Source organism: Poecilia formosa, unplaced genomic scaffold (genome assembly GCF_000485575.1).
Source record: "Poecilia formosa unplaced genomic scaffold, Poecilia_formosa-5.1.2 Scaffold186, whole genome shotgun sequence".
In the NCBI taxonomy this organism is placed as follows: Eukaryota; Metazoa; Chordata; class Actinopteri; order Cyprinodontiformes; family Poeciliidae; genus Poecilia; species Poecilia formosa.
In genome coordinates, this window is record NW_006800125.1 from 607,652 (window position 1) to 632,162 (window position 24,511).

Sequence of the window (24,511 nt, forward strand, 5' to 3'; positions counted from 1 at the left end):
CATATTTCATTGCTTGTGCTTCAACACATTTACTGTCGATGTGTCATTATCATGACAGAAACTTTGCTAAACTGCTTTGACAAACTTCATATCAGAAGTCGTTAACATGATCAGTTCTTTGCAATACAAATTATTTGCTGGCATAAAGCTATCAAAACACATCAGTTAGATTATTTTGTGTTCATATTACACTAAATGGCCCGTAAGTTGCTTTAATTCTCAATGTCTGCTTTCTCCGCTCATCATGTCAAGAGAAGGAACTGACACGATGCTGAATGAGATAACAGAAGGTTCCTTTGCTTTGATAGGCAGTGGTCATAATGTTATGCCTGATCAGTGTATAGACACAGCTTTAAGTGTTGTGTATTTTTCAAGGTGTGGTCTTCCTGTTTGAGGCTTTAATATTGGAAGACAATGTCAGTTTTTATTGTTGAAATAATTCTTTAGTTTTTCACACTTTATGATGATAATAAATAATGATTTGATTTTCTTCCAACTTTAAGTTTATTTCTTAGGCACAAGGTCTCTTAACTCTTCGGACTCACATGAAAGAGACCATTTCTTCCTGCAGGGCTTTGCACAGAAGCGGCAATATGAGGCAGCAAACTATGGAGTGACACCTACATACAATTGAATTATTGAATGTTTAGGATTAAGAAACACAAACATATTGCATCACATCTATATAATATTCTGAAAGGAAGTGACTTCTTTTTGTTAATATCCACTTAGAAAAAACCCCAAACCTCTGTGAGCTTCTGGATCTTTTCAGCCTCCCTTAGCTCACCTAACAAACACGCCATGCTGTATTATTGCTCTCAGTGCAAACTTCCTCTTTCCTGCATTGTTATATAACTCTTTAAACCCTCTGTTCTCTTTCAGCTCAGGGCCTTTGATGATGAGATGGAAATGCCTAAGGTTGTCACTCTTTTTCTTTAGCTCCTGCCCCCGTCTCCCCTGAGCCTCTGTCTGTTGTGTCTGTGCAACATCTCCAGCTGTTCTGTAGCTGCACTGTTGTTAGTGGGGGTTCTCTGGGCACAGATGGTAGCAAATACGGGGCAGAGCAGCTCTGGTATTGACACCTGCTGCAGCCTTTACCAAAAAAAAACAAAACAGAACAGTGTGCTGGAGGTGTTAGGTGTGTGTTGTGGCTGATATGTGTGTTGCTCAGTAAAGCTGGGTTATTACAAACACTGATGTGGAGCTCTGTTTAGCTGGGCCAGGTGGCAGAGGTGCATTTGTGTGTTCACTGTTTTCACACTGACGGCTGATGTGTCTGAAATTGTTTTTTATATTGTGGAAATGCAATTTGTGATACTTGGTGCTTAGGTTTCAAAGGTAAGTCAATTTAAAACATAATCAAGAGAGTTTTAAACCAGTTTTAACATATTTTCTGAAGAAACTGTCTTCCGCCCTCCGACACTTCTCCTTTTTCTTTTCTCCAGAACAGGAGGAGCTTTTTATTCACGTTGTTCTCTGACACTCTCCCTCCTGGGTCGAATACAAAAGCACTTTGCACACTGGCATTTTATTCATAGAAATCTTTTTCGTTTTTCTTCAGTTCTCTTCCGCTTTGCACCTATGCACAATTTTGCGCTCACAAAAAAAAATCCTACTTAGATGTGGAAAAATACAAGGGTTGTGAGTACTTTTGCCTGGTTTTGCATTATTTTACAATTTGCATTTGCTCATCATCACATAACCTGAAGCCTGTTCCTGCAGAAACAACAGGAGAGAAAGTAAAACCACAGAAACCATATCTCATTTTTATCCTCAAAAAAGGCGGTTTTACCAACATCCCATCTGTGTGTGTGTGTGTGCGCGCGCGTGCGTGCGTGTGTGCGTGCGTGCGTGCGTGTGTGTGTGTGTGTGTGGTGTTTCCTCTTTATCTACTTATGGCGCCAGCAGGGGGCACTGTGACTGTGCACATATGTATGCCTGAAAGTAATGAATGTGAGGGACTGTTGCAGTCATTGAGGCTGTGTCCTAGTTTCCCTTTCCTGCAAGCTGCACGATTCCTGGGTGTCTGCCAACTCTGGGCTGAGGTTACATAAGAACCAGGCTTTTTTTTTTTTTTTCCTGGAACTCAGCCCCGCCGCTGATGTGCGACCTTCAACAGTAATTGGCAATAAAAGTGTGGAGGAGCTGTTTACCCACTTGTTGTATGTGTGCAAGTGTGTGCACACCTGTGTGTATAAAGGCAGGGTTAGGGGTGGGATAGAGAAGTGTTTGCAGGAGTCTTTCCTGTCAAGCGTTGCATTCATTGTCCTTAGAAGAAAACTCAGTGTGGTGTAAGACAACACTTTGCCTCTCAATGAGCTAAACCCCCCTTATTCCGTTTTGCCCTTTTGCCCCCAATACATCTCTCTGACACAGTTTTCGAACTACCTGAAATACTACTCCGCTTCCATTCACACCCTTCTTCATGCCGTTTCAACAACACCTACTTTGTGTAAACCTAATTAAGTTGGCTGTGAATGTTTCTGTGGGTGTAATATGAAAATGCATACTTAGCTTTTGTCTCCCCTGCTGATCTTTTGGGTGTGGGGTGTATGAGGTGTTTGCATGCTTTTCTTTCGTCATGGACTGCAAAATCTTTTGTTCAGCTCAAATTCGTCAATCCACCTTTTTATTTTTATCTACTCTGACCGGATTCTCTGAGATAAACATCCCTAGGGCATGATGCTGCCATTACCTTGCTTTTTTATATGGCTTTCCTTTTAATAACTCTTTTTCATGATCCTCTCTGTAAAAAATAGATTTGAGGAGTGCATGACTCAAAATTAAACCCGAACTGTCGATCTCTACAGATGTTTCAGAGTACTCCTACGTATTTGATCAATACTGAGTTACCAGGCCTGCCGGTTTAAGTAAAACCGGGTGACTGATTGAACAGTGTACGCTGAGAGGTTCAGATATTGGGACATTGTTTTAAACCGTAACTGCTTCCGTGCCTGAATGCTCTCTAACAAACCTCTAATGCCATCTTGGAGCAGTTCAATTGGAGCTCAATTGGTTGTAATGGATTTTATTTTTGGGTATCAGACTAAAATGGAGTCGAATTCAAAGGCATACTGGACTTCTGTCATTTTTGGCACTTCACAATTACGCATTACTTTGTGTTGTGTGGTCATATAAAATAAAATAAACAAAAAAAAAAACAGATTAAACATTATAGTTGTAACATCCCATCTGTCTTTGTAACATGACAATGTGGGAAAGAAAGGGGTGTGAATACTTTTGGGAGGCACTGTAATTAGGCCCTGCCCGGCGACAAACGATTCAGTCATTGTTTTCTACCTCAAACTGCAGATGTAATTTTTTGACCTTGTTTTCGTGTGTCCCACAACTCTGCCAAATGTCAGCGAGGAGATTAGCAGTTAAACTTGCTGCTCTCTGAGCTACCCAAGAACCAGAAGAACTCAGGACTCGTTCCTCCTCTCAAGATGCCCTCCTCACATGGCTTCGTTGCTCCCAAAGTAATTGTGCTGGCCTTTTATGTTAACAGCAACTATTTCTGAAACATTTCATGCATCGCGTTGTTCATTGTTGGCTTTATTTTTATCTTTTTATATTCATCCAGCCAGTAAATTTACCCTCATGCACGCTCGCAGCTGGGCCGCAGCCTCTCTGGTCAGGACGAAAAAATTTTTACAACTCTGGTTTGACAAAGTAGGTCAACTGAAATGAAAACGAGAGACCGCGGTCTTTTAATTTAGCCGTCGTTTTTTATGCGCATAAAACAAGAGTGGTAAACCCCAGTTCTTTGCGTCATTGATCCCCGCTTTAAAGATGACTCAGTCTCACGCTGCGGAGATGCACAGATATGTTTATTTTTGCACTTTCAGAAGAAACAAAGTGGAAGGCGCTCTTCGTGCTAATGTGTGCGTGCGCGCATTTGTTTCCTCTAGAGTGGAACTGAAAGGTGTGAGACTGCTCAGGGGTTTGCCGTGGGGAGATTCCAGTTCAGTAAAATTCACTAGCTGCAGCGGATGTGGGAGCTGTGAGAGGTTGCCCTGTGGTGTTTGTGGTCAAGCCCGGGGTTGATTGGCTGCATATATCGGCCCTGATCCGCATGTTGCTCTGCAGTTTGATGTGGTCGCGCTGAGATAGTGTCCATAGATTGGTAAGAAATTATGGTGTTTCAGCTCCTTATCTTTGCTGCTGAACTATGGCCCTCTGTGTCCTCAGTGTTAAAGATCCGGTTATGTTGAACTTGTTCCTTAAGGACTTAATAAACTTCTGGATTCAAAAAGGGCTGGTGCTCACTGTTTTGTTTTTAAGCTTTTTTTTTTGGGTCCAAACTTTGTGTTGTTTGAGCAATAATAGCTGAAAGCTGATCTGTGTGCTTCAGTTATTTGTGTGTAAGTTTGACTTTCTTCATCAGTGCAACGTCTCATTTCGCCATCATTCACTGGAACATGTGCAGAGTCTTAAATTGATTAATTAAATTAATTTAAGACAAGTCTGTATTTTTTTAAGATAAGCTTTAGTCAAATGCTGTGTTAGTTTATACACAGAAATCTGTAGTAGGTTGTGAACTACAGTTGAAACCAGATATTTAGAAATTTACAGGATTACCAAAAGTTTTTATTTGCTAAATGCTAAAATAACAGGAGTTTTTTTGTTACTTTCTGTAAATTCAGGGCTTTATTAAAAGATTACTCCAACTTTAAACAATTTGGTAAAGCTGCAGCAAAGACCAGATGATAATGACGATGGGCTAAAAGACCACTCAGCCATTTCTCAAAAAGCAACATAAAAAGCCTGATTTCAGCTTGCAGATGAACTAAAGGAAAAAATTATTCTTTTGGTCAGATTGAACTAAAATTACTGCATTTTGCCATAATGACCATTGTTACATTTGCAGCAAAGAGGGGAAAGCTTGCAGGACTTAGAACACCATCCCAACTGCAAAGTACAAGTGAGATAGCATCATGTTTTGAGGGTGCTTTGCTACAGGAGGGAGTTTTGCACTGCATAAAATGACATCCTAACGAAAGATGAAAGGAGATATTGAAGCAATATCTAAAGAAATCAGCCAGGAAGTTAAAGAATGGTCACAGATGGCTCTTCCAAATGGACAATGGCCATAACCACGCAAACAAATTTGTTACAAAAGTGTGTTTAGGAGCGACTCAGTTACTCCAGTTGGAATTGGCCAATATTCTAGCAAACTATTGTTGGAAGCTCATGGAAGAAAACCCAAAATGTTTGACCCAAGTCGTACAGTTTAAAGGCAACTTTGACAGATGTTACTGCAATTTATGAACATTTACAAATTTAAAGAAAGTTAAAAAATATTGCCATAGTTATTCCGGCATCTAACAAATAAAACACTTTTGGAAATCCTGACTGACCGAAAATACAGAAAGCTTTGTTTGATTTTATTGTCAGACTGTATGATACACTGATGGTCAGCCATGGTAAATTCCAGCAAAATTAATATATTAGTGTAGAATTCAAATTGCCATCATTTGCATTTTATATCTTCAAAAGCCCTAATGTGAGCATGTTCTGTGTTTTCCCTCAATGCCTTTTACACCTGCTTCTCTATCATTTTCTCGGTCTGTCTCTGTCTGCGTTAGCGCCCCCACCCACACAGGCGAGCCAACAAAATCCATCTTGTAACTACTACCTATTTTTAAAAAGCATCACATCACATTGCAGCAACACTGAAAACAGTTATGGTTGCATAAGCTCTAAAAAAAACAGGATGTTTTTGAGGTTTAAGTTTTATTAGTTTGAACTTTAGTGGAAGTGAATAAATGTTAGTTGGCTGTGTAAACAAATGTTTTTGCAAGCACAATTGTCTGTCTTCTGTCTGGTGTTGGATTACTGTTCTGTCTGAGTTCCCTTCCGGTTATAATTTCGTCTAATTCACCAGCGTAATGGCAAGTTCCATTTTTGAGGTTCTTACTTGAATAATTATAGTACCACAACATGATGCTTTATTTAAAAACAAAAGCTTAATTATTGTGAATAAAAACATATGTATCTATATATATATATATCTTCTTCTTTTTCTCGGGGCTTCTCACATGGCCAAAACAGTTCAGCCAAATGTTTTAAGAACACTTGTAGCGTAGAAACATACACGACTACAGGAGCTGCAGCATCATATTTCTGGCTGCTCAGATTATCATTTCAAATGTTTATAAACTAATTAACCCTTAGGAGACTGGGGTGTAAATGGCCACCCCGGCGCGCAGTCTTCCGTCAGAGCTCGCTCTGCAGCCATGTAGCGATGGCTAATTAATGTAACCAAATGTCAAGCTAGGACATGTCCAATGAGAGAGTAACTAGGATTACTTTAGATTTTGGATCAATTTAGCACCTGTGTGATGTTTGCTGGGTTTGACTCTCTTATCGCATCTTAACATCTTGACTGCTGTTGTGCTTTGTATACTTGCACTTTCATTTTGCTTTCATTTCTGTTCTGAGTGTAGTGAAATTATCAGTGCAAAGACTCTTTGGTATAAACACTAAAACCTACAAAACATTGCGGCCCTGACACCATCTAATCAGAGCATGGACATTGGGCTTCTGTGACTCTTCTGCTCCGCATTTTTTGCCTTTCATCAGTGATAATCCTGTGTTTTGGTGACAGATGGCCCCTGTAAGCAGCTCTGTGTCATTGGTTTTGTGGCCTGGTTTCTTTTGGCATGATTATGTAACTCTAACCCCATCACCCATTGCCTCTGCCCTCACCTCTCTAGCCTCCCCTAATGCGGCCTTTTACATAATACAAGAGAAGCAGCATCTTTTACAAGTTTTATGTGGGTGTACAATAAATATACAGGTATATGGATATGCTAAAATGATATTTAATCTAAGTTACCGGTCTTCAGGTGAGCCAGCGAGGAAAATGAAAATGGGAAAACTCTAAATTCTCTAAATTTGATGCTTCTGAAATGTGATGTTTGTGCACGTTCCCTGAAACGTGGCTCATACCAAAACTTCTCAACTTTCTGATTACTCATGTATGACCTTAACTAACAGTTGCTGTGTGATTTCAGTTTCTCCTCAGTCGATGCTGTGTTCTTCAATTGTAAAAGATGAATTTGCCATTTTGGTAAAATGACTGATTTCCTCTCCTGCCCTTTAGCAATGAGTGGTAAAAACACTGAAGACAGAAAAGACAAGAAAGCAAAGCTAACTTTCACAAAGTAGCAGTTTCACCCAGGAAATAATCTGTAAATTAAAATGATTACGCTGCATGTCTTCAAAAAATAATTGAGCTGCTGGATTCTTTGATAATCTGTTATGTTGTCATTAATTATAAATTCTGTATCCTTAAAAATAGTTTATAGGTCTCTTGGACTAGCTAAATTGTGTAGCTTCAGTATGTCGGTACAAACAACCTCAAAGTTAAAAGCAATAATGTTTTTTTATTGTTTGTGATGAACAATGAAATGATGAAGTTATATTTTTTAAAACTTTTACGATGTGAATTTTTCACCAAGCCTTAATTAAGCATTTAGTCTTAATGCTATAATTATGTAAATTAAATAATATGAATTAGATCAAATTTGGTGAGCTTAATGAGCTAAAATAAGCTAAAAGTAAACTAATGTAAATCAAGATAAATTACTTCAAGCAAAATAAGATACTTAAAAAAATAGATGAGATGCTCCTAAAAGGGAGAATTAATCATATAAATCTAAAGAAATAGCACTTCAAAAGATGAGATAAAGTGTAAAAAATAAGCAAATGTGGAAAATATAGACTAAGTTAACTAATATAAGAAAAGCTAAAATAGCTAATATATGAGAAAATTAATTAAGTAAAAAGCAAAATACTCTCCAAAAAATGCAATTGTATCATAGGAAATGTCATTGAATTATCTTTTAATGATTTTGGCACATTCTTGTTTTCCGTTGATTGGTACTGTGACTGAGGAGCTTTGTGATGAAAATTACCAACTAAACATCCACACTATTTCTTTCATGAGTTTAAAATCAATTATTATATTTAGCTGATAAGTGGGATATCAGGTGTGTAATGAAAAAAATAGATATATCTAAATATCTGACGGGAAATAAATGTTTGCTAATGGCAAGAGTTAAATTCTTTAAGAAAAAAACAAAAACAAAACTCAGGTTCCTTGAATGTGAAACTAGTGAGGAAGACAAAATGGCTTTTCCCTTTAGGAAACATACTTTACACGACAGCACAAATATTTATGAAAGCCAAGATTTAAAGACTTGTTTTTCCTGGTTAACCTTCTGTGTGGAGTCTGTTCGTTCTTTGAATGCTTTCATTATTGTTCTCCTCGAAGAATCTACAAGCGTGCATGTGAGGTCAAATGGTGGAAATGAGGAGTTTGTCCAAACGTGCATGATTTTTGTCTCAACTGTCTCTGTTAGTATTTGTTTTGGAATTGGGACTAACTTTTTCCCATTGACGGTTCACCCTGTCCTACTTTCATCTTCACATATTCCACATTCCATCTTCATATTTTGTTTTCAGCATGCCAACCTGAGATCCTACATTTGTATATTTAATTCTGTGCGTACTGCCATGTTAGGCCAAAACTGAGGCTTGGTTTCAACAAGCTAAACATGTGGTTAACCATTTCATTATGAAATAATTTAATTGGGCATCTTGCATCCAATAAATACCTCGCCTTTCATAGTTTCAAATGTTTGCCGTTTCCTGGTTTCTGATCTAGCTGTAAAAGCATGGCAATGCGTACTCAGCAGATCTTTGCATGGCCACTTGTGACAGCCGGTAGACGCACTGTGTAGTAATTAATCTGAGAAATGTTCTCTGTGCTGCATGAATATTAACTCTGTATTTGTGTTACAATGCTTGAACCACTCAATGCATACAGAAGCTGGATCAGAACGTGCCTCCGAAACTGTTGGCAGACCAGAGAAGGGTAGGTACTTACTCCAGCATGGCAGCTTAACTAACATCTTTAATAGAGACGTATAGAGACTCATAGTTACCCTTCTTCACATGAAGTTTTAAAAGTATTACATTTATATTAGCAGTATCACTTGAATTACATTCATGTGAAACAGTAAATTAGCTGTGGAGTCTATATTATCAGTTTACTTTGCAAATAAAATTCCATGATTTTGATGTCAAGATTATTTACTGACTAAAATTGTCTTTATAGTTTTCGATTGTTTTGTTCCCAATTTTGAAAGTGAAGCACATTGACAAATCTGTGACTCTTTCACTCCAGTTTTATGACACAATTGTTTGGCCTTTAAAATGTTCAGAAATGACACTATACCGAAGTACCAACATCCTGTTTTCGGTTGGTGATAATCCCTGAGTCATGTGCGTTTGGTTCATCAATTTGAGTTTTTGGATCTCAAAAGTTTACACATCTGTGTTTATGCGCCAGGTGTCTGTGCTGTAAAAAAAACAAGTGAGTGACAAATCATTTCCACACTTAGTTCATCTCTAATGAAAAAAAACCCAAATCTGTTAGGTTAGTAATAAAAGGGTGTCGTAATGTCCCATGATTTTGAAAACATCTAAACTAATATTCTGTAAAAAGCACCTTTTACTTCATGTCAATATGCAGAGTTTGTCACACATATTGTTTGGAGAATTGTTGACTCTTACATCCATAGACAAACGGTAAAACATTACATCACTCCCTCAACCAGTGAAGCCAATACAAGAGAGCCTGTGACTGCTTGTGCTGTCCGGGCCGTAACAGAGGGGGGCTGACCTCTGCCCCCTGCTGGAAGACAATGATGTAAGGGTGTCGTGTGGATTGTGCTGCCAGCTGGCGTACAATTCGGGAGCAAAAACAAGACACGGACATAATTTCCAAAGAGAAGGAGGTGCATAGTTGAAATCTGAAGCACTTCAAATCAATCACTACCTTGACTTCATCCATAAATATTCCTAGTGGTATGGAGAGTCGTCCAACATGGACTGCGTCAATGATGAGTCACCGACGCTCCTGTCATCCCACACTACTGGCTTTATTTTTGAAGACTCACAGCTGTACAGCATCTCCACTTGTGAGCGATAAAATACTGGAGGGAGCTAAGAAACGCCTGCTGTTGCCTGGTTTATGAAGGAAATGTTTCCTGAAATACACGTATGCCCTTAGCTAAAGAACGCAAATGTCAGGAAAATTCTACTGACAAAGTGCTGCTTTATGTCTTGTTTGTTAATTTTCACCGAAATTAACAACAGATGTGATCTCAAGACCGGGGTCTTCAATATGTCATTAGTTAAACTCCCTGCACGATTATGTAACCAGGCTATTTTGTATTTGTAACAAAATACATCTTAATTAGTAAAGTCCCACAAGTCCCATCTTTAATTTTGAATTAAAGATGGGAATAGTCTGTAAATGATTCATCATAATCTCTCCATTTACATCATATAATCCTGGCCTTTTTCGTAGGGGTGTGTAGACTTTTGAGATTAACTTTAAGTCCGCGTTGGAAAGTCACGCCTGAGGACTTTAGAGTGGAGAAAATAATTTAAAACCTTATCAGGAAATAAACGTTATGCACATGCACGCTTTCTGAATAGCCTACTGCCAATAAAAAAAAAAGAGTTCTTCACATCACCTACAAAAAGTAATCGTGACCCCCAGAGCATGACGCCGGCAGCAGAGTTTATATAATTTCGCTGTCGTCTTTCAAGGACCACCCACGGCTCACGATAATTTGCACATAATCGCACACAAACACACGCATCACAGACTCTTTCATTTCCTTCACTTTATCCCATGGGAGGTCTTTCAGGTAAGGACGGGCTGCGGTTGCTACGGCAACGGCAGAGTCGTGCCGCTGACTGCTCGACAGCGGATGAGTCACGGTGTGGGAGGGCTGTCCTCGGGTCTGCCTGAGTGAAAACCAGGACCTCCCATTGTCATTGCACGGGGTCACTGTTGCAGTGACAAACAGTTGCATGGGAGACACATGACGTAAACTTCATGTTTGAAGTATGACAGGGAGAAAGTTCGAAATGTTTACAATCACTCATGGAGGAAACTCTGCTACAGGGTTTGGTTAAAAGGCTCTTTGGTGCTTGAATTAAAGAGAGCTGGACTTGTTGATTCTTGTGGTGTCGCATTGGCAAAACCCAAAATCATGTCCAGTGGCACTTGTGTGCAAACACCAAGGATTACCTTGACCCGTCTGTCTCGGAAGCTACCAACATGTTGGCAGTCTGAGATTTTCTCCACGGTTTTTTTTTCTGAATATATTACTCGTGTTATATAATCTCCCTTCTCTCCCCAGTCGCTGACGTCACACCATTACATCCTGCCCTTCCTTTTCCACTTTTAGGGCGAGGCGCTCAGACAGATTCTGGTGAGCCGTTACTATGGAAACTTTCATCGGAGCAGTGGGCGGAGGGACAGTCTGACGTCATTTGGCAATGGCCCGCTCAGTCCAGTAGGACCGGGAAGGAGTCAATCAGGTGACCGTTTTGCTCATTTCCAGCCTTGACCGTAAACATTTAATGTAAAATATTTTTGCTGTGCCTTTTTTTTTTTTTTTTTTTCCCAGCTTGCAACAAAAAGGTCGTGAAAACACTGGTTGCAACATCTCTAACTGACCCGATACTGATGTAAAGCAATAAGCCTTTGGAAAAAAATAAAGGGCATCTTGCTGCCCGGAATGATGATATTGGAAGGCAGAGCCTCTGTGAACCTTTTGCTTCTTTTTTTTTTTTTTTTTTTCTTACGAGATGAAACACAAGAATGTGGCTGTATCTGTCTGGCCCTGAGGTGGTTATCAGCCCTGTGGTTGTGCTGCGAGCTGCCCTTTGAGCACACAGAGCACAACATTCTTATCAATACGCGATAGAGAGGTCAATGTGTTACTATCTGGAGTCAAAATACTGAGGCAATGCACAATGGCTATTGGAGTCATTGGTTGATTTTTAACATTTGTAATTATATAAGGTGTTTTTATCAACCTACAGTTGCTCTGAGCCTGTGATTTTCATGAATTTAGAATTAAATTATTTGTCTGGCATACAATTCATTCACATCATCTAACTTGCTGTAATGAGCAGCATTAGACTAAGTTCAGAAACACAATCATACTGGATCGTAGTTTCCCATCTTGCCCATGCACACCATCCAGACCACAGAAAGCATGCCCTCTCCCACCCATGATTAACTTCTTTTTGTTGCTAAGAGACAGGCTGGTGCTTCTTGTGGAAACAGTCTGTGCACCTGTTGCAGAAACAAGAGCCAGGAAAGGAATTCAATATGCAGCCTGAGGTTGGGGCCCCACGCCGAGGGAGAAATGTGCAGGAAAAGCTGGGTGCAGAGACTTACACAGCTGTAAATCTGAGCTGTTTGGGGCTAGATCCTGAACTGTAACATTTTTTATTTATTTAAAAAGAAATACCTTTTTTTTTTTCTTAAAAAAATCTGCATTTATGAATTAGATTCAAAACATTGGTATCATTGGTCCTGTAGATATACTGAAAGATTTCATGTCCATCTAGTGTGCAAACGCAGTATGTTCAAACACACAGGTTGATATTAGGAATAAGTTAATTTTCTTGATGCATAATCTCTCAGTGCTTAGACCAACAGTGTTGCAGCATACACTGAAAAAAGTGAATGGAGCCCCAACTTAAAACAATATTAGTCGGTCACAAGTGACAAGTGAATGAAGTTTGTCAAACTTAATTTATTTACGTTTGTTTAACTTGACAACCTAATAAACTTAATAGACTAACTTGGATTTACTTCCTTTGATTATTTGTGATGAATGAATGCAATATCTTTAAGTGTTCTTGTTCTTGGAGGCAAAACCATTTCTTTCGTTTATTTGACCACATGCTCTGAATCATTATCCTTTTAAAAGACTTAATAACGAGCCAGTTTCATTTTGCTGGTCAAGTCCATCCAATGTATTTTTTATTTTTTTTCAAATGCTTGTGGTATTTTAACCACTTTCTTGGGAAATCTACAGAAAAGGAATCTGATACAAAATTTCCCATGTATGATTATGTTGCTGTGATAAAAGATAAATATTCATATGTATATAAATATATATATGTTAAAATTAATTCAATTATAACAATTATATTATTAAAAAGATCATGCAATGACAGCCTAGGATTTACGTGCTGCTCTGTCTTGCTCTTGCAGCTTTAGGGGGTCCAGGCGGCCTCAGTCGGGGGGAGATGACTCTGTCAGAGGTTCAGTGTCATCTGGACAAAGAAGGAGCTTCTGATCTCGTTATTGATCTAATCATGAACACTACCAGTGACAGAGTCTTCCAAGAAAGCATCCTCTTGGCCATTGCATTGCTGGAAGGCGGAAACACAACTATCCAGGTCAGTCACACAAGTCCATCATTTGAGTTTACATTTTTTGTGGATGGTGTTTACTATTAAATAGTGCCTGAGTATTTAACATCAGTCAGGAGTGAAGAGCTTTGACATTTTTTATTTGCCTAAAATGGAAAGAATGCATTGCATATGGGTCAGTATGCCACCGCAGTTGTGCATATATACATTCTCACCCTCCATTTCTCAATCTACTTTATGTTGACGAAAAACCGGGTCATCTGTTAATCATTTTCCCGGTCTGTCGATAACCACTAAAATCAGGCTGTGAAATTACATAAACATTTCCCCCTCTTGGATTTAACCGGAGCCCTTCAGACCTTCTCTCTCTGCAGGTCTTTATGTTGTCTCCGTTTCTCTCCTTTTTTTAATCAGTTTATCTCTTTGTCTGTCCATTCTTGTCGGTCAGTCTGCGTGCTGTTGTGTAAGCCGGGGCTTGCATAATCAGATTAGAGCGAGGAAGCCACTAAGGCGGAGATAATGCACCGGCTTCCCACGGCTGCTGCAGAGCAGCGTCACGTGATCAGTCTGTGTTACATAAGGCAGTGTGAATGAACAATGAGGAATGTCTCAGCCTTCAAAACATTCCTGCCTCGCTCCCTTAGGTTCTCCTGCCGCCCAAACTGGGTCATGCCAGGCCTCCGGAACTGGGGCAGTGGGGAGAGAGGGCGGAGAGGTGAGGAAACACAGAGAGGGGATTGAGGAAAAACTGGAGATCTCCTAACCCTTCCCAACTCGTGTTTGCCCGGGGAAAAAATGTGAAAATGTATCCTGCTGAGACAGAAATATACTATAGTATGGAAACATTTGTCTGCTTTAAGTTACTAGGTAATATCCTAAAGGTTCCCAGCAGGGTGAGTGGAAGCCAAGTCCGTGATAAGTCATAGATCACCTCAACCTTAGATTTTTTTTTACACCGTCATCATCCATTGTTACTTCCCGAACACCTGTTGGGTGTCGCATATCTCGTTTTCACGTAACACTGTTAACTATTTACTCTTGCCCTACTTAGTGAGCAAAAATAGCCACACTATGTACTGTAAATCGCCGGCATTCAGTTCTTCAAACTCATATGTCTCTCATGCTGTATCTGACCTGCAAGACTAATGCATAAATGCCCACATGCAATAATTAATAAATACTTCCAAGCACAAAGCAAGCGAGGAACACTGGATGGAAAATATTGCATATTTCAAACCACGCTTCAGTGTGTCAGTAAGAAACTTAATGGATTACTTTAGGAACTTCAGGACTGAGCCAGAATGTCTTGAGAGTGTTCAAGAATACAACGTCTGATATTAATATGACTTCTAACATCACTTTAGAGCTTTCATACAAAATGAAATAAAAGATGTGCAGTTCTGACAAAAATATCAGTTTGAAAATATTATCAGTTTCCAAAAGATCAGGAACAGGATTTGGAAGAACAAAGATAACCAGTAAATTCCAGATTGAAATAATACTGTAAAATTTTAAATGTTTGTTGCAATAAAAGATGCAGATCTTTGAAGAAAATGACCACTCTTGCTGAGGAAGAATAATGTGCAAGTTTTATACTGCCAGCAATATAAGTTCGAAGTGCTTGAAATGGGTTTAGTCCTATGAACCTTTTCACATTTTTTTTATATTACAAGTACAAAATTCAATGTTGTTTCATTGCAACATACAAAGTAATCCATAATAAGTGTTTGGGAAATCACGCAAAGTTTTCAGAAATTTTAAATCTGGAAAGTGTGACATGCATTTTCATTTATTCTCCTTTTACTCAAATCCAGTCAACCGAATAGAGCGAATAAAGTGAGCCTTTATGTAATTACATCTCTGTACAAATGTATCTGTTCTGTCAATTCCTCAGAGGTTTGTTGAAGAACATTAGTGAACAAACAAGGCACCAATAGACATGTCACCAGTACTTTTGTGGAGGTTTTTGAAACAGGATTAAGTTATAAAACATGGCTGCACATGTCAACTGACTGGCTGATTGGGGGACATTAATTAGAGAAACAGTCCAAGAGGCCTAAGCTATCATTGAAGTAGGTGCTGAGATCCACAGCTTGACAGGTCAGCCATAAGCTACACGCTCCACAGATCTGAGCATTTTACGAGATGGCAAGAAAAAAAAAAGAAAATTTTCAACTTGTTTCCAGTCATGTAAGGGACACTGCAGACATGAGAAAGAAGAAACTCTTTCACTGGTCTTATAACAAGCAAAACATTGCATGTTGTAAATAACATTACCCAACACCCCCATGAACTCTATTCCCACACAAACACATGGCTCGGGATGCTTTGCTTCACCAAAGAAAAGGAAGCTGGTTCAAGTTGATGCTAAAGATGCAAGAAGCGAACAACCAGGAAATCCTGTAAGAAAATCTGTTAGAGGCTGCAAACACCTGTGAAGAGATTGGAGGTTCACCTCCCAGCTGGACAGTCATCTTGAACACGAGCCAGAGAAACATTAGCATGACTTAGATCAAAGCATATCTGTGTGTTAGAATGGTCCAGTCAAAGTCCAGAGTAAATATTACAGAAAATCTGTAGCATAGCTACAAAACTACAAAATGTAATGTCTAAACTGGGGTGTCCAAGTCCAGTACTGGAGAGCAGCTCAAACACATCTAAATCTCATAAATGTGTCATTACCAGACCTCTGGAGAGCTGACTGATTGCTAATGAGGGAATTTACCCATTTGATTCAGGTGTGCTGAATCATGGATGGATATAAAAGATGAAGGTTTTGGACGTGGGCACCCATAGTCTAAATGTAGAACAGTCATAGAGACATACCTCAAAGCATAAAGCAGTTCTACGAAGTATTGATTGGAGCACAGAGGATAAATAAAATGCAAACCATACTTTTCAGATTTTGAGCAATTATTGCATTTCAATTGCCAAATGCATATCTGTTTTTTTTATTACATGTGGAAAGAAACAAATAAAAAATATATTTTTTAACATGGCAAAACTGGAAAAGCTAAAATACCAGAGTATACAGTCAGAGTGGTGAAGTTAGTCATGGAAGAACGTTTTGGAGTGGGCATTTATAGTCTCTGTAGTGTTTTAGGTTTAAAACAAAAAAAAAAAAAATCTGATGATTAAAAAATGTTATTGCATTCTCACTTATTTACTTTTAAGTGGTAGCTTTTTTCCCCAAAGTCCCTATCTTACATACACAAAGCTTCTTCTCCTGTCCTCTCCTCTCCTTCTCTGTCTCCGGTCAGCTTTGCTGCAAAGAGCTATGACAAATCAAGCGCAAGTGTAAATTCTGTTGTGACATGGTGACTTGTGACATTTCACTCATCCGCCATCTGCCGTCTAACTACACGCCACGCTGCTCTCTTTCCCTGCCGAGGTGTTGTGAATGGAGGGGGGGAAAGAACCCTGTTGATTTAAAATTGAAAACCCTAACAGACTCGGATAGTTTGTGGGTTGAAGAAAAAGGGATGAGAGAAAAAAAAAAAGGAGGAACATTTCTTCAGGGGGGTAAAGCAGAGCTAAGCAGCAGCTCCGTTTTGGTCTACATGTGGCGCTGGCTGACGTGAGAGGGAGGGTGAGAGGAAAAGAGGAGCGCAAGTATAAATAGCTGTTACATAACATCCTTTTGTTGATGCCAAGTGGCGGAACGGAAGGAGAGAAGGGAAAGCGCTATGACCTTGTTTTTCAGCACTGTCCGCCCCCTCCTGGCCCCGCTCCTCTCCGTCTCATAGTTACAGACAGGCTCTGTGTTTACCCAACACTACAGGGGGGCCCCTGAGATGCGTGGCCCTCTTCTCCGTCCACCTCATCTCTCTACGCTTTTGTCCTCGCCTTTTTTTTTGTTGGTTTTTTTCGCCCTACCAAAACACGCAGAGGGCCGTGATGAAAGCAGTGGCACGGATTTTTTGTCGATGAGCTTCTCAGGGCAAACGTCGAAACTACAGAGGCAGCAGCGTGGTTAGATATGAAAGCTTAAGGTTCTCACTTCTGATTCATTGTCAAAAACATTTCTGAAGAAATCAAAAAATGAAAGTTATGCCGCTTTGTTTTGTTTTTTTTGTTCGACTTTGCTGTGGCATTGTCTTTGTTTCGGTGACGCACTACAGTGTAGTTCTTAGTAACTGAGTTTTGACACAGCGCTGCATTTTGGGGCTTCTGGGCTGCAGGTGAATATGAAAATGTTTTTTTTATGACCAGCACATTTGGCTTCTTTAAATGGGAGTGAAACAAACAAGCCTTTACCAAGGTGGAACACGATCATCTAATAAAGATGAAAAGGCCCTTCTGGCATGCTGCTGCACTCTCACACTGTTTGGGATATCTGTGGTGTCTGGCATTTCCTGCAGAGGAGCCATTCTGCTTTGATAAAACAAAGTGTGGAAAACCAGCTTGGTTACATAAGAATAAAAATGGCCGATAGAGAAGACTGAACTTTAGGGCATGCATGCGTTTGTGGGCGTGTCCTTTTCAAAACTGGCATGCGCTGATTGCCAGAGACAGCTGACCCATTTTTTATTTTTTTTCTGCAAGTGCAAGAGTCAGTGGGCGTACTGGTGTGTGCAATCTCCAGTCTGTTTGAGCTTGAACTGTACAAGGATTTTTGTTTGTGTGCGGCGGTGCTAGTTATGTAATGCTTCAGGATGAGTGCTCCTCTGTGTTTCCTGCGTTCGGGTCGATGTATGTTACTCGCCCCGTGCCTCGTTGTTCACCCCTTGCTACAGAGTTATATGAGCATGCACGACAATAAGTAGCCCCCACCTCCTTCATGTTCATACCCTCCACAGGCGTGCGTGGACTTGTAAACTCTGGCTGGACTGTCAGTGGTGCAGCTAATCCCGTCTATGCGCTTCCCGTCTATCATCAGGTTGTTTATTGCTTGATGGCCTTGTCTTGGCCGGCGGTTTCTCTCGCTCTCCCCACGCTGGCCATCTCCTTGTCTTTGAGACATGGCAGAGTGTGTACGTGCAGGAGGTCTGCAGCTCAGTGGAGGATGGCTGGGGCGGGGCACAGAGCTGCGGGTCTCCTTTTGAAGTGCGAGTTCAGATTAATATCGTTGTTCTTCCTCAAAGTACTTTGGTCAAAAAGCTGATTAGACTCGCTTGTTTTGTTTTTTTGTAGCCTTGTAGCTATACAGCCCTTTTTAATTTCAAGGGCACGGGAAGTATTTTGTTGGAGAAGGAGAAATGGAAACCTCATGACTATAATTTGTGTCTTTCTTTTGTTGTCCAGCCTTACGGCTAACCTAGAAAGGCAGATGGTTATGTAACAAAATTTGAGAAGTGGCCTAAATACTGCCTGATAACATTCTGTCCCTCCCTATCTCTTGCTCTCATTTCCCCTCACTCAATCATCCCCCTTTTTCATTTATAGTCAGTTTTTCTTCCTCGTTTTTCTTTCCCCACACACCGTCTCTGCCATTCGATCTGTGTAAGTAGGCCAGATTTCTCCCTCCCGCCTGTCCTATGTAATTTTTTTCACCCTGTAAGTGTGGCAAGGCTGCTTTGGCTGGTAAAAAGCCTTTCCATATACTGCAGCAGTAACAGCTCTTACATAATCAAAACAACAGCCTTGTGGACTGGGACACGCTGTATACATCGTCCCTGGCAAGCTTGAAAGTGCTCTAATTCTCTGTGACCCCATTCTGCAGCCGTAACCATGGCGTTAAACCCGCTCATATCTTGGACCTCCTTCATGGCCGTTGTATAAGATCTTCTGAAGGCCCTGATAAGACCTGTTTTCTCATATCAAGCGATACTGGTTTTGACTCTTGAATGGTGTTGATTGTAAAAACATGCTCTCACTGATATCGAAAGTGCAATATTTGTGTTAATAATTAAATTCCTTGCCTTATCTCTCGTAGGACAGCGCTGTAGGTGCTTTAAAACTCTTATTTCCAAGATTTCTTAGACAGAAAGTGAAACCATTTGCTGTGGCAATAGCTGATGCATTTTGTAGAGCTTTTGCACGATAACATGTTTGAAACCCATAAATATATAAGGTTTGTCCTGTTAATATGTGTTTGAACTTATAGATCTTGATGGCATGCTAATTTCTAAGTCCAAAGTTGACGCACACAGTATATTGCCAAAAATTATACATTCATTTAAATTCACACACAAATGAACTTTAACGTGAGTTGTGTTGTTGGCTCATCCTTTTGCAGCTCTAGCAGCTCCAGTTCTTCTGGGAAGTTTTTCCACAAACTTTAGGAGTGTTTTTTATGTTGATGGGGGTTTAGGCCATTTTTCCAGAAGTGCATTTGTGAGGTTAGACACTGATGTTGGACGGGAAGCCCTGCTCAGCTTTAAAACTTTCAAAAGATGTTCTGTCCTGTTGAGATCAGAGCTACAGTATAGCTAAGTAAGCTACGTTCAAACAGCAGGTCTTGGTGCTCAGTTCCGATTTTTTGTTGCGATTCAACTTTGTGTCCTGTTTGGAAAATTTCTGGGGTTTCTGCTTTAAAACACGATGACTTTTTCCTATTTAATAAAAATTTTCCAATATTTTCCCTTGTATCCAGCGCTCTTTCTTTTGCCGTCTGACCGATGACAAGAACTCAGAGAAGTTCTTTCGGGTTTTCTACGACCGTATGAAGTCGGCTCAGCAGGAAATCAAAGCCACTGTGACGGTAAACACCAGCGATTTAGGAAACAAGAGAAGAGACGAAGACTACCAGTACATAGATGACCCTTTACGCAAAAGAGGTCTGACATAAAATTAAAAGCAGAAAACAGTAATTCATTTTTTAGGTCAGATATCAGACTTTGTAAATTGATAGTTGCCTACTAAGTGATGACTTTTTGTTTCACAACTTTGCTGCAGCCCGAGAGTCACCTGTGTCGTCGATGACAGAAGATGCGAAAGAGCAATTGATAGAGGCCTCATCTGCCACCAAGAAGGCGTTCAACTCTTACCGGCGGGAAGCTGAGCCAGAGGACCACTGTTCCTCAACAGACGGGCTGCCCAGCGCCGGGGCAAAGAACCAGGAGGAAAAGATGAGCTTTGTGGTCGTTATCATGCAGCCGATTCTTCGCTTCCTGCAGCTGCTTTGTGAGAACCACAACCGCGACCTGCAGGTGGGACACACTGCGTAGCAGATAGGCTTCAGTATATAATTTATGGGTTTTAGAGGAGTTTGCCATTATATTTAAACTGTCTTTTGTCACAATAATTGCTTTGGTTAAATGTCAGGTTTACACATCCACTGCTTTTGAATAGATCTAAACACTGAAAATCTTTATTTAATTTCTTGTCTTTCGATATGTTCTGAAAAAATAAAGTAAGGCATTTGGAGCATAAATAAAACCCAGCAGTAATTCATGCAAGTATTGTATTATGTGCTCCATACCAGAAAGTATCATAATAAAAGCTTAAGTCCATATCAGTCATCTATAAGTCTAAATACCTTGTACTCCTAGGCACCTGTATCAGACCTGTACCTTTTACATTTAAAGTTAAATGTAACTTAACTTTAAATGTAAAAGTTAAGTTACATTTAACATAATTATCTATCTTATTATCTATCTTATTATCTAACATAAGATAGATAACTACATATCTAGTTATAAGATAGATAACTACATATCTATCTTATGTTAGATATGTAATTATCTAACATAAGATAATTACTTACATAATTATCTTAGGTTAGTAAGATAATTATTAATCTGAACTGTTCAGTCATTGTCTTATTCTTAAACCAGCTTTTAGTCTAAATAGTTATCAGTCCGGATTTCCCGGTCCAACTTTCTGACTTTTATCAGTATCCCTGCATAATTTCTGTGTTCTGCTAGAACTTCCTTCGTAATCAGAACAAAAAGAACAACTACAACCTGGTCTGTGAGACCTTGCAGTTCTTGGACTGCATCTGTGGAAGCACCACCGGAGGCCTCGGCCTGCTGGGACTGTACATCAACGAGGACAACGTGGCCCTCATCAACCAAACGCTGGAGAGCCTGACGGAGTACTGCCAAGGCCCCTGTCATGAAAACCAGGTACAGGAGATGCAAAAAAAAAAACAAAAAACAGGAAGTTCTCTCACTGCACTACCCCACTATACCACATTTGTTTATGTTATGTCTTTAATTCCTCCAGAACTGTATAGCAACTCATGAATCCAATGGTATTGACATCATTATTGCACTGATTCTGAATGACATCAACCCGCTTGGAAAGAAACGGATGGATCTAGTGTTAGAGCTCAAGGTGAGGCTGGAAGTTTGCTAAATCTTAAGTTTTGTTTCTTTGAGAGATAATGTGCTTCTATGCCTCTGTGCATTTTCTCACTAAGCGTTTCTTTAATTCTCCTCCCAGAACAACGCCTCCAAGTTGCTGCTTGCCATCATGGAGAGCCGACATGACAGTGAGAACGCAGAGAGGATCCTGTACAACATGAAGCCTAAAGAGCTGGTGGGAAACTCAACTTGTTTCTTCTGCTTTGATACTATAACTGCGTTTTTGTTCATGTTACAGCCTCAAGCTTCAATGATTTGTTGGGTTTTTGTGCGACGAACCGACACAAACTAGTGCCTAGATTTAAATTGGAAGGAAAAATTTAAATTTGGGGTTATAATTTGCCAAAACACGTAAAAGTTGCGAATAGTTTTCCAATACATTAATATATGTCTTTGCAGGTGGAGGTGATAAAGAAGGCCTATCTTCAGGGTGAGGAAGAGTATGAGAACATAAAGGAGGAAGAGGATGTTAGAGATGAAGAGGAACATGATGCGGCTTCACCTCGAAACGTTGGACACAACATTTATATTCTGGCTCACCAGGTTGGATGTTTATATTTGCAAAAATCTTAATTAGATCGTGATGATTTTTGGCCTTCATGAGAAAACACAGATACTTCTTTCTGCTGCTTTCGTGAAAAAAATCGCTCGTGTTGGCTACTTTGCAGTTGGCGCGCCATAATAAAGAGCTTTCCATGATGTTGAAACCTGGAGGTGGCACCGAAGATGGAGACGAGGCGCTAGAGTTTTACGCCAAGCATACTGCTCAGATAGAGGTCAGACACACTCGACTGACCCTAAAGCTAAATGTTGCAGAGGGATTGGAGTCCCTCTGAGGTGACTGTTTGAGCCTCTGTGTTTTAGATTGTGCGTCAGGATCGCACCATGGAGGAGATAGTGTTCCCCGTACCCAACATCTGCGAGTTCCTGACCTCCGAGTCGAAGCTGCGGATCTACTATACAACCGAGAGAGACGAGCAGGGCAGCAAGATTAATGACTTCTTCCTGCGGGCAGAAGACCTTTTCAATGAGATGAACTGGCAAAAGAAGCTGAGAGGTAGGGTGAAGAATATCCAACAACATGCTTAGAAAATCTTGAAGAAAATCATGTAAAAGTATAAAAGAAGTACTAATGGGATTAAACATTTTTTTAACACATTTTAACATTTCTTGAAAGAAATCCACAAGATCAAAACCCTAAAGTTTTTGCCGATGATGCGGATATGGAAGCGCTTTTTCAATCACAAAACACATCTAACTCTTATGGAAAGTCAAAGTGGAACAGCTTTCCTGTCAAAGAAAGCATGAAGGCCAGACTAAGGTTTGCTGTAGGTCTAGTACACAAAGACCAGGACTTCTGGAGCAATGTTCTTGGGACAGATGAGTCTAAAATTAAATGTTTGGTATTTCCTAATTACATCACTCAAGTAAAATAACTTTATGTGAATTGTACAAAAACAGTGGAAGTGTCATGGTTTGTGGATGCGTGGCTGCAACAGGACCAGGTCAGCTCATCATCATATAATCACCAGGAACTCTATCAGAGGGTGCTTGAAGAAAATGTGTCACCACCTGTAAAAAACCAAAAAAAAAAAAGCTAAAGAAAGAAGGAATTGCCTTTGCAACATGACCCATAACCTACCAGAAAATCCACCAAGAACTGGCTGACAAAGCACTGAAATATCGTCAAATCCCAGGAAATGCGATTTATCTTTAGTTTACTGACTGATAAAATATTTAATTTTCGGTTTTTAAGTGCAATTAAATTACCTTTTTTTTTCATAGATTTGCAAAATTTTGGGTTAGACATCCATATGTGAACATTTACTAAGGGTTTATTGGAGTGTCCTAATTTTGTCAGGTGACTATATACTGGTGAATTGCTGCATGTGTGCATTATCTCTGAACTAACAAATGACAGAAAGCAAGCCTGGGCAAGATAAGTGGACAGCTGTGCAGAGGCACCAGAGTGCAGGGACAACTGTTGCCCTCCTTTATATGTTCGTGGTACAAGTGCATGTTTCCGCTATGTAAAAGCAGACAGGGACTTTCCAAACTCATTTGAGCCGTGAAGCGTTTTGTACAGTAACCTTATGAATCACAAGTGAGAGTGTGCGTGATCGCGCGTGCACACACACACACACACACACACGCGCAGGCCCACACCCACTCCCTGTGACAAGTCTAATCCACATACAAGACTCCCGTGCCCACGCACAAACTTTATTTAGTCTTTCACTCAGAGGAGGGGATGGACGTTGAAAAGTCCCTGCATCTGTTTCTGTTTTCCTATAAAAGCCAAGTTCACAAAGTCTGAAAAGCCAGGCTGTAGGTTGGAGGAGAAAGGTCAAGAAAGACAGGATTTCAAGAACCTGTCTTGAACTCAACTTTGAACTTTGAGTTCAAAGTTGCTTAAATTTCTTGTTTATTTTCTCACAATTTCTTAGTTTTCTCCTGTTCAGATGTCCAAACTTAATTCACTCATATTCCATCTCTAGATCATTAAAGTATATTATAGATTATGAAAACCAGTACATTTAGATTTTTTTTTTTTTTTTTTTGGCATCTAAATGAACTAAAATTTAAATTCAATTGGACTGATTGTATTTCCTCTCCTCCCCAGCTGAGCCAGTGCTTTACTGGTGCTCCAGAAACATGTCAGTGTGGAGCAACATCTCCTTTAAACTGGCTCTGCTCATGAATCTGCTGGTCTGCTTCTTCTACCCCCTGGAGGGGGTACATGGAGGTCAGTCATGTTCATCTAACCATCAGGAGGTTTTTAAGCAAGTGCAACTATGAAATATTTCATTTCGAAGATATTTACATAAATTAAGAAGCAGGGGAAAGGGAAGTGGAGACGCCTTGATGAGGTCATGCTTTCAGTCAGACTTGAGTTTGTTTTTTCTTTGTTTTTGATATTGCAATCAGACTTCTGTAGAAAACCAGGTTCAGAAAAAGGCTAATGCACTGAGCACAGAATATATATATATATATATATA

At 39.9% G+C, this 24,511-nt stretch overlaps 1 protein-coding gene across 8 annotated transcripts in view; it reads left to right on the forward strand.

The window, feature by feature from the left end:
• Positions 1-24,511, forward strand: part of LOC103147632 (inositol 1,4,5-trisphosphate receptor type 1) — an 88,158-nt gene that overhangs the window by 39,487 nt on the left and 24,160 nt on the right. For 4 of the 8 annotated variants that reach the window (XM_007566074.2, XM_016678648.1, XM_016678650.1 and 1 more), the window contains 13 exons: positions 883-918; positions 8,837-8,884; positions 11,277-11,409; positions 13,103-13,290; positions 19,799-19,982; positions 20,101-20,354; positions 21,072-21,272; positions 21,373-21,483; positions 21,592-21,687; positions 21,912-22,055; positions 22,181-22,288; positions 22,377-22,569; positions 24,136-24,258. In XM_007566074.2, the coding sequence (XP_007566136.1) occupies positions 883-918; positions 8,837-8,884; positions 11,277-11,409; positions 13,103-13,290; positions 19,799-19,982; positions 20,101-20,354; positions 21,072-21,272; positions 21,373-21,483; positions 21,592-21,687; positions 21,912-22,055; positions 22,181-22,288; positions 22,377-22,569; positions 24,136-24,258 (1,819 nt within the window). The remainder of the gene's footprint in view (positions 1-882; positions 919-8,836; positions 8,885-11,276; positions 11,410-13,102; positions 13,291-19,798; positions 19,983-20,100; positions 20,355-21,071; positions 21,273-21,372; positions 21,484-21,591; positions 21,688-21,911; positions 22,056-22,180; positions 22,289-22,376; positions 22,570-24,135; positions 24,259-24,511) is intronic. The other 4 variants (XM_016678651.1, XM_016678652.1, XM_016678653.1 and 1 more) reach the window with 2 other exon arrangements.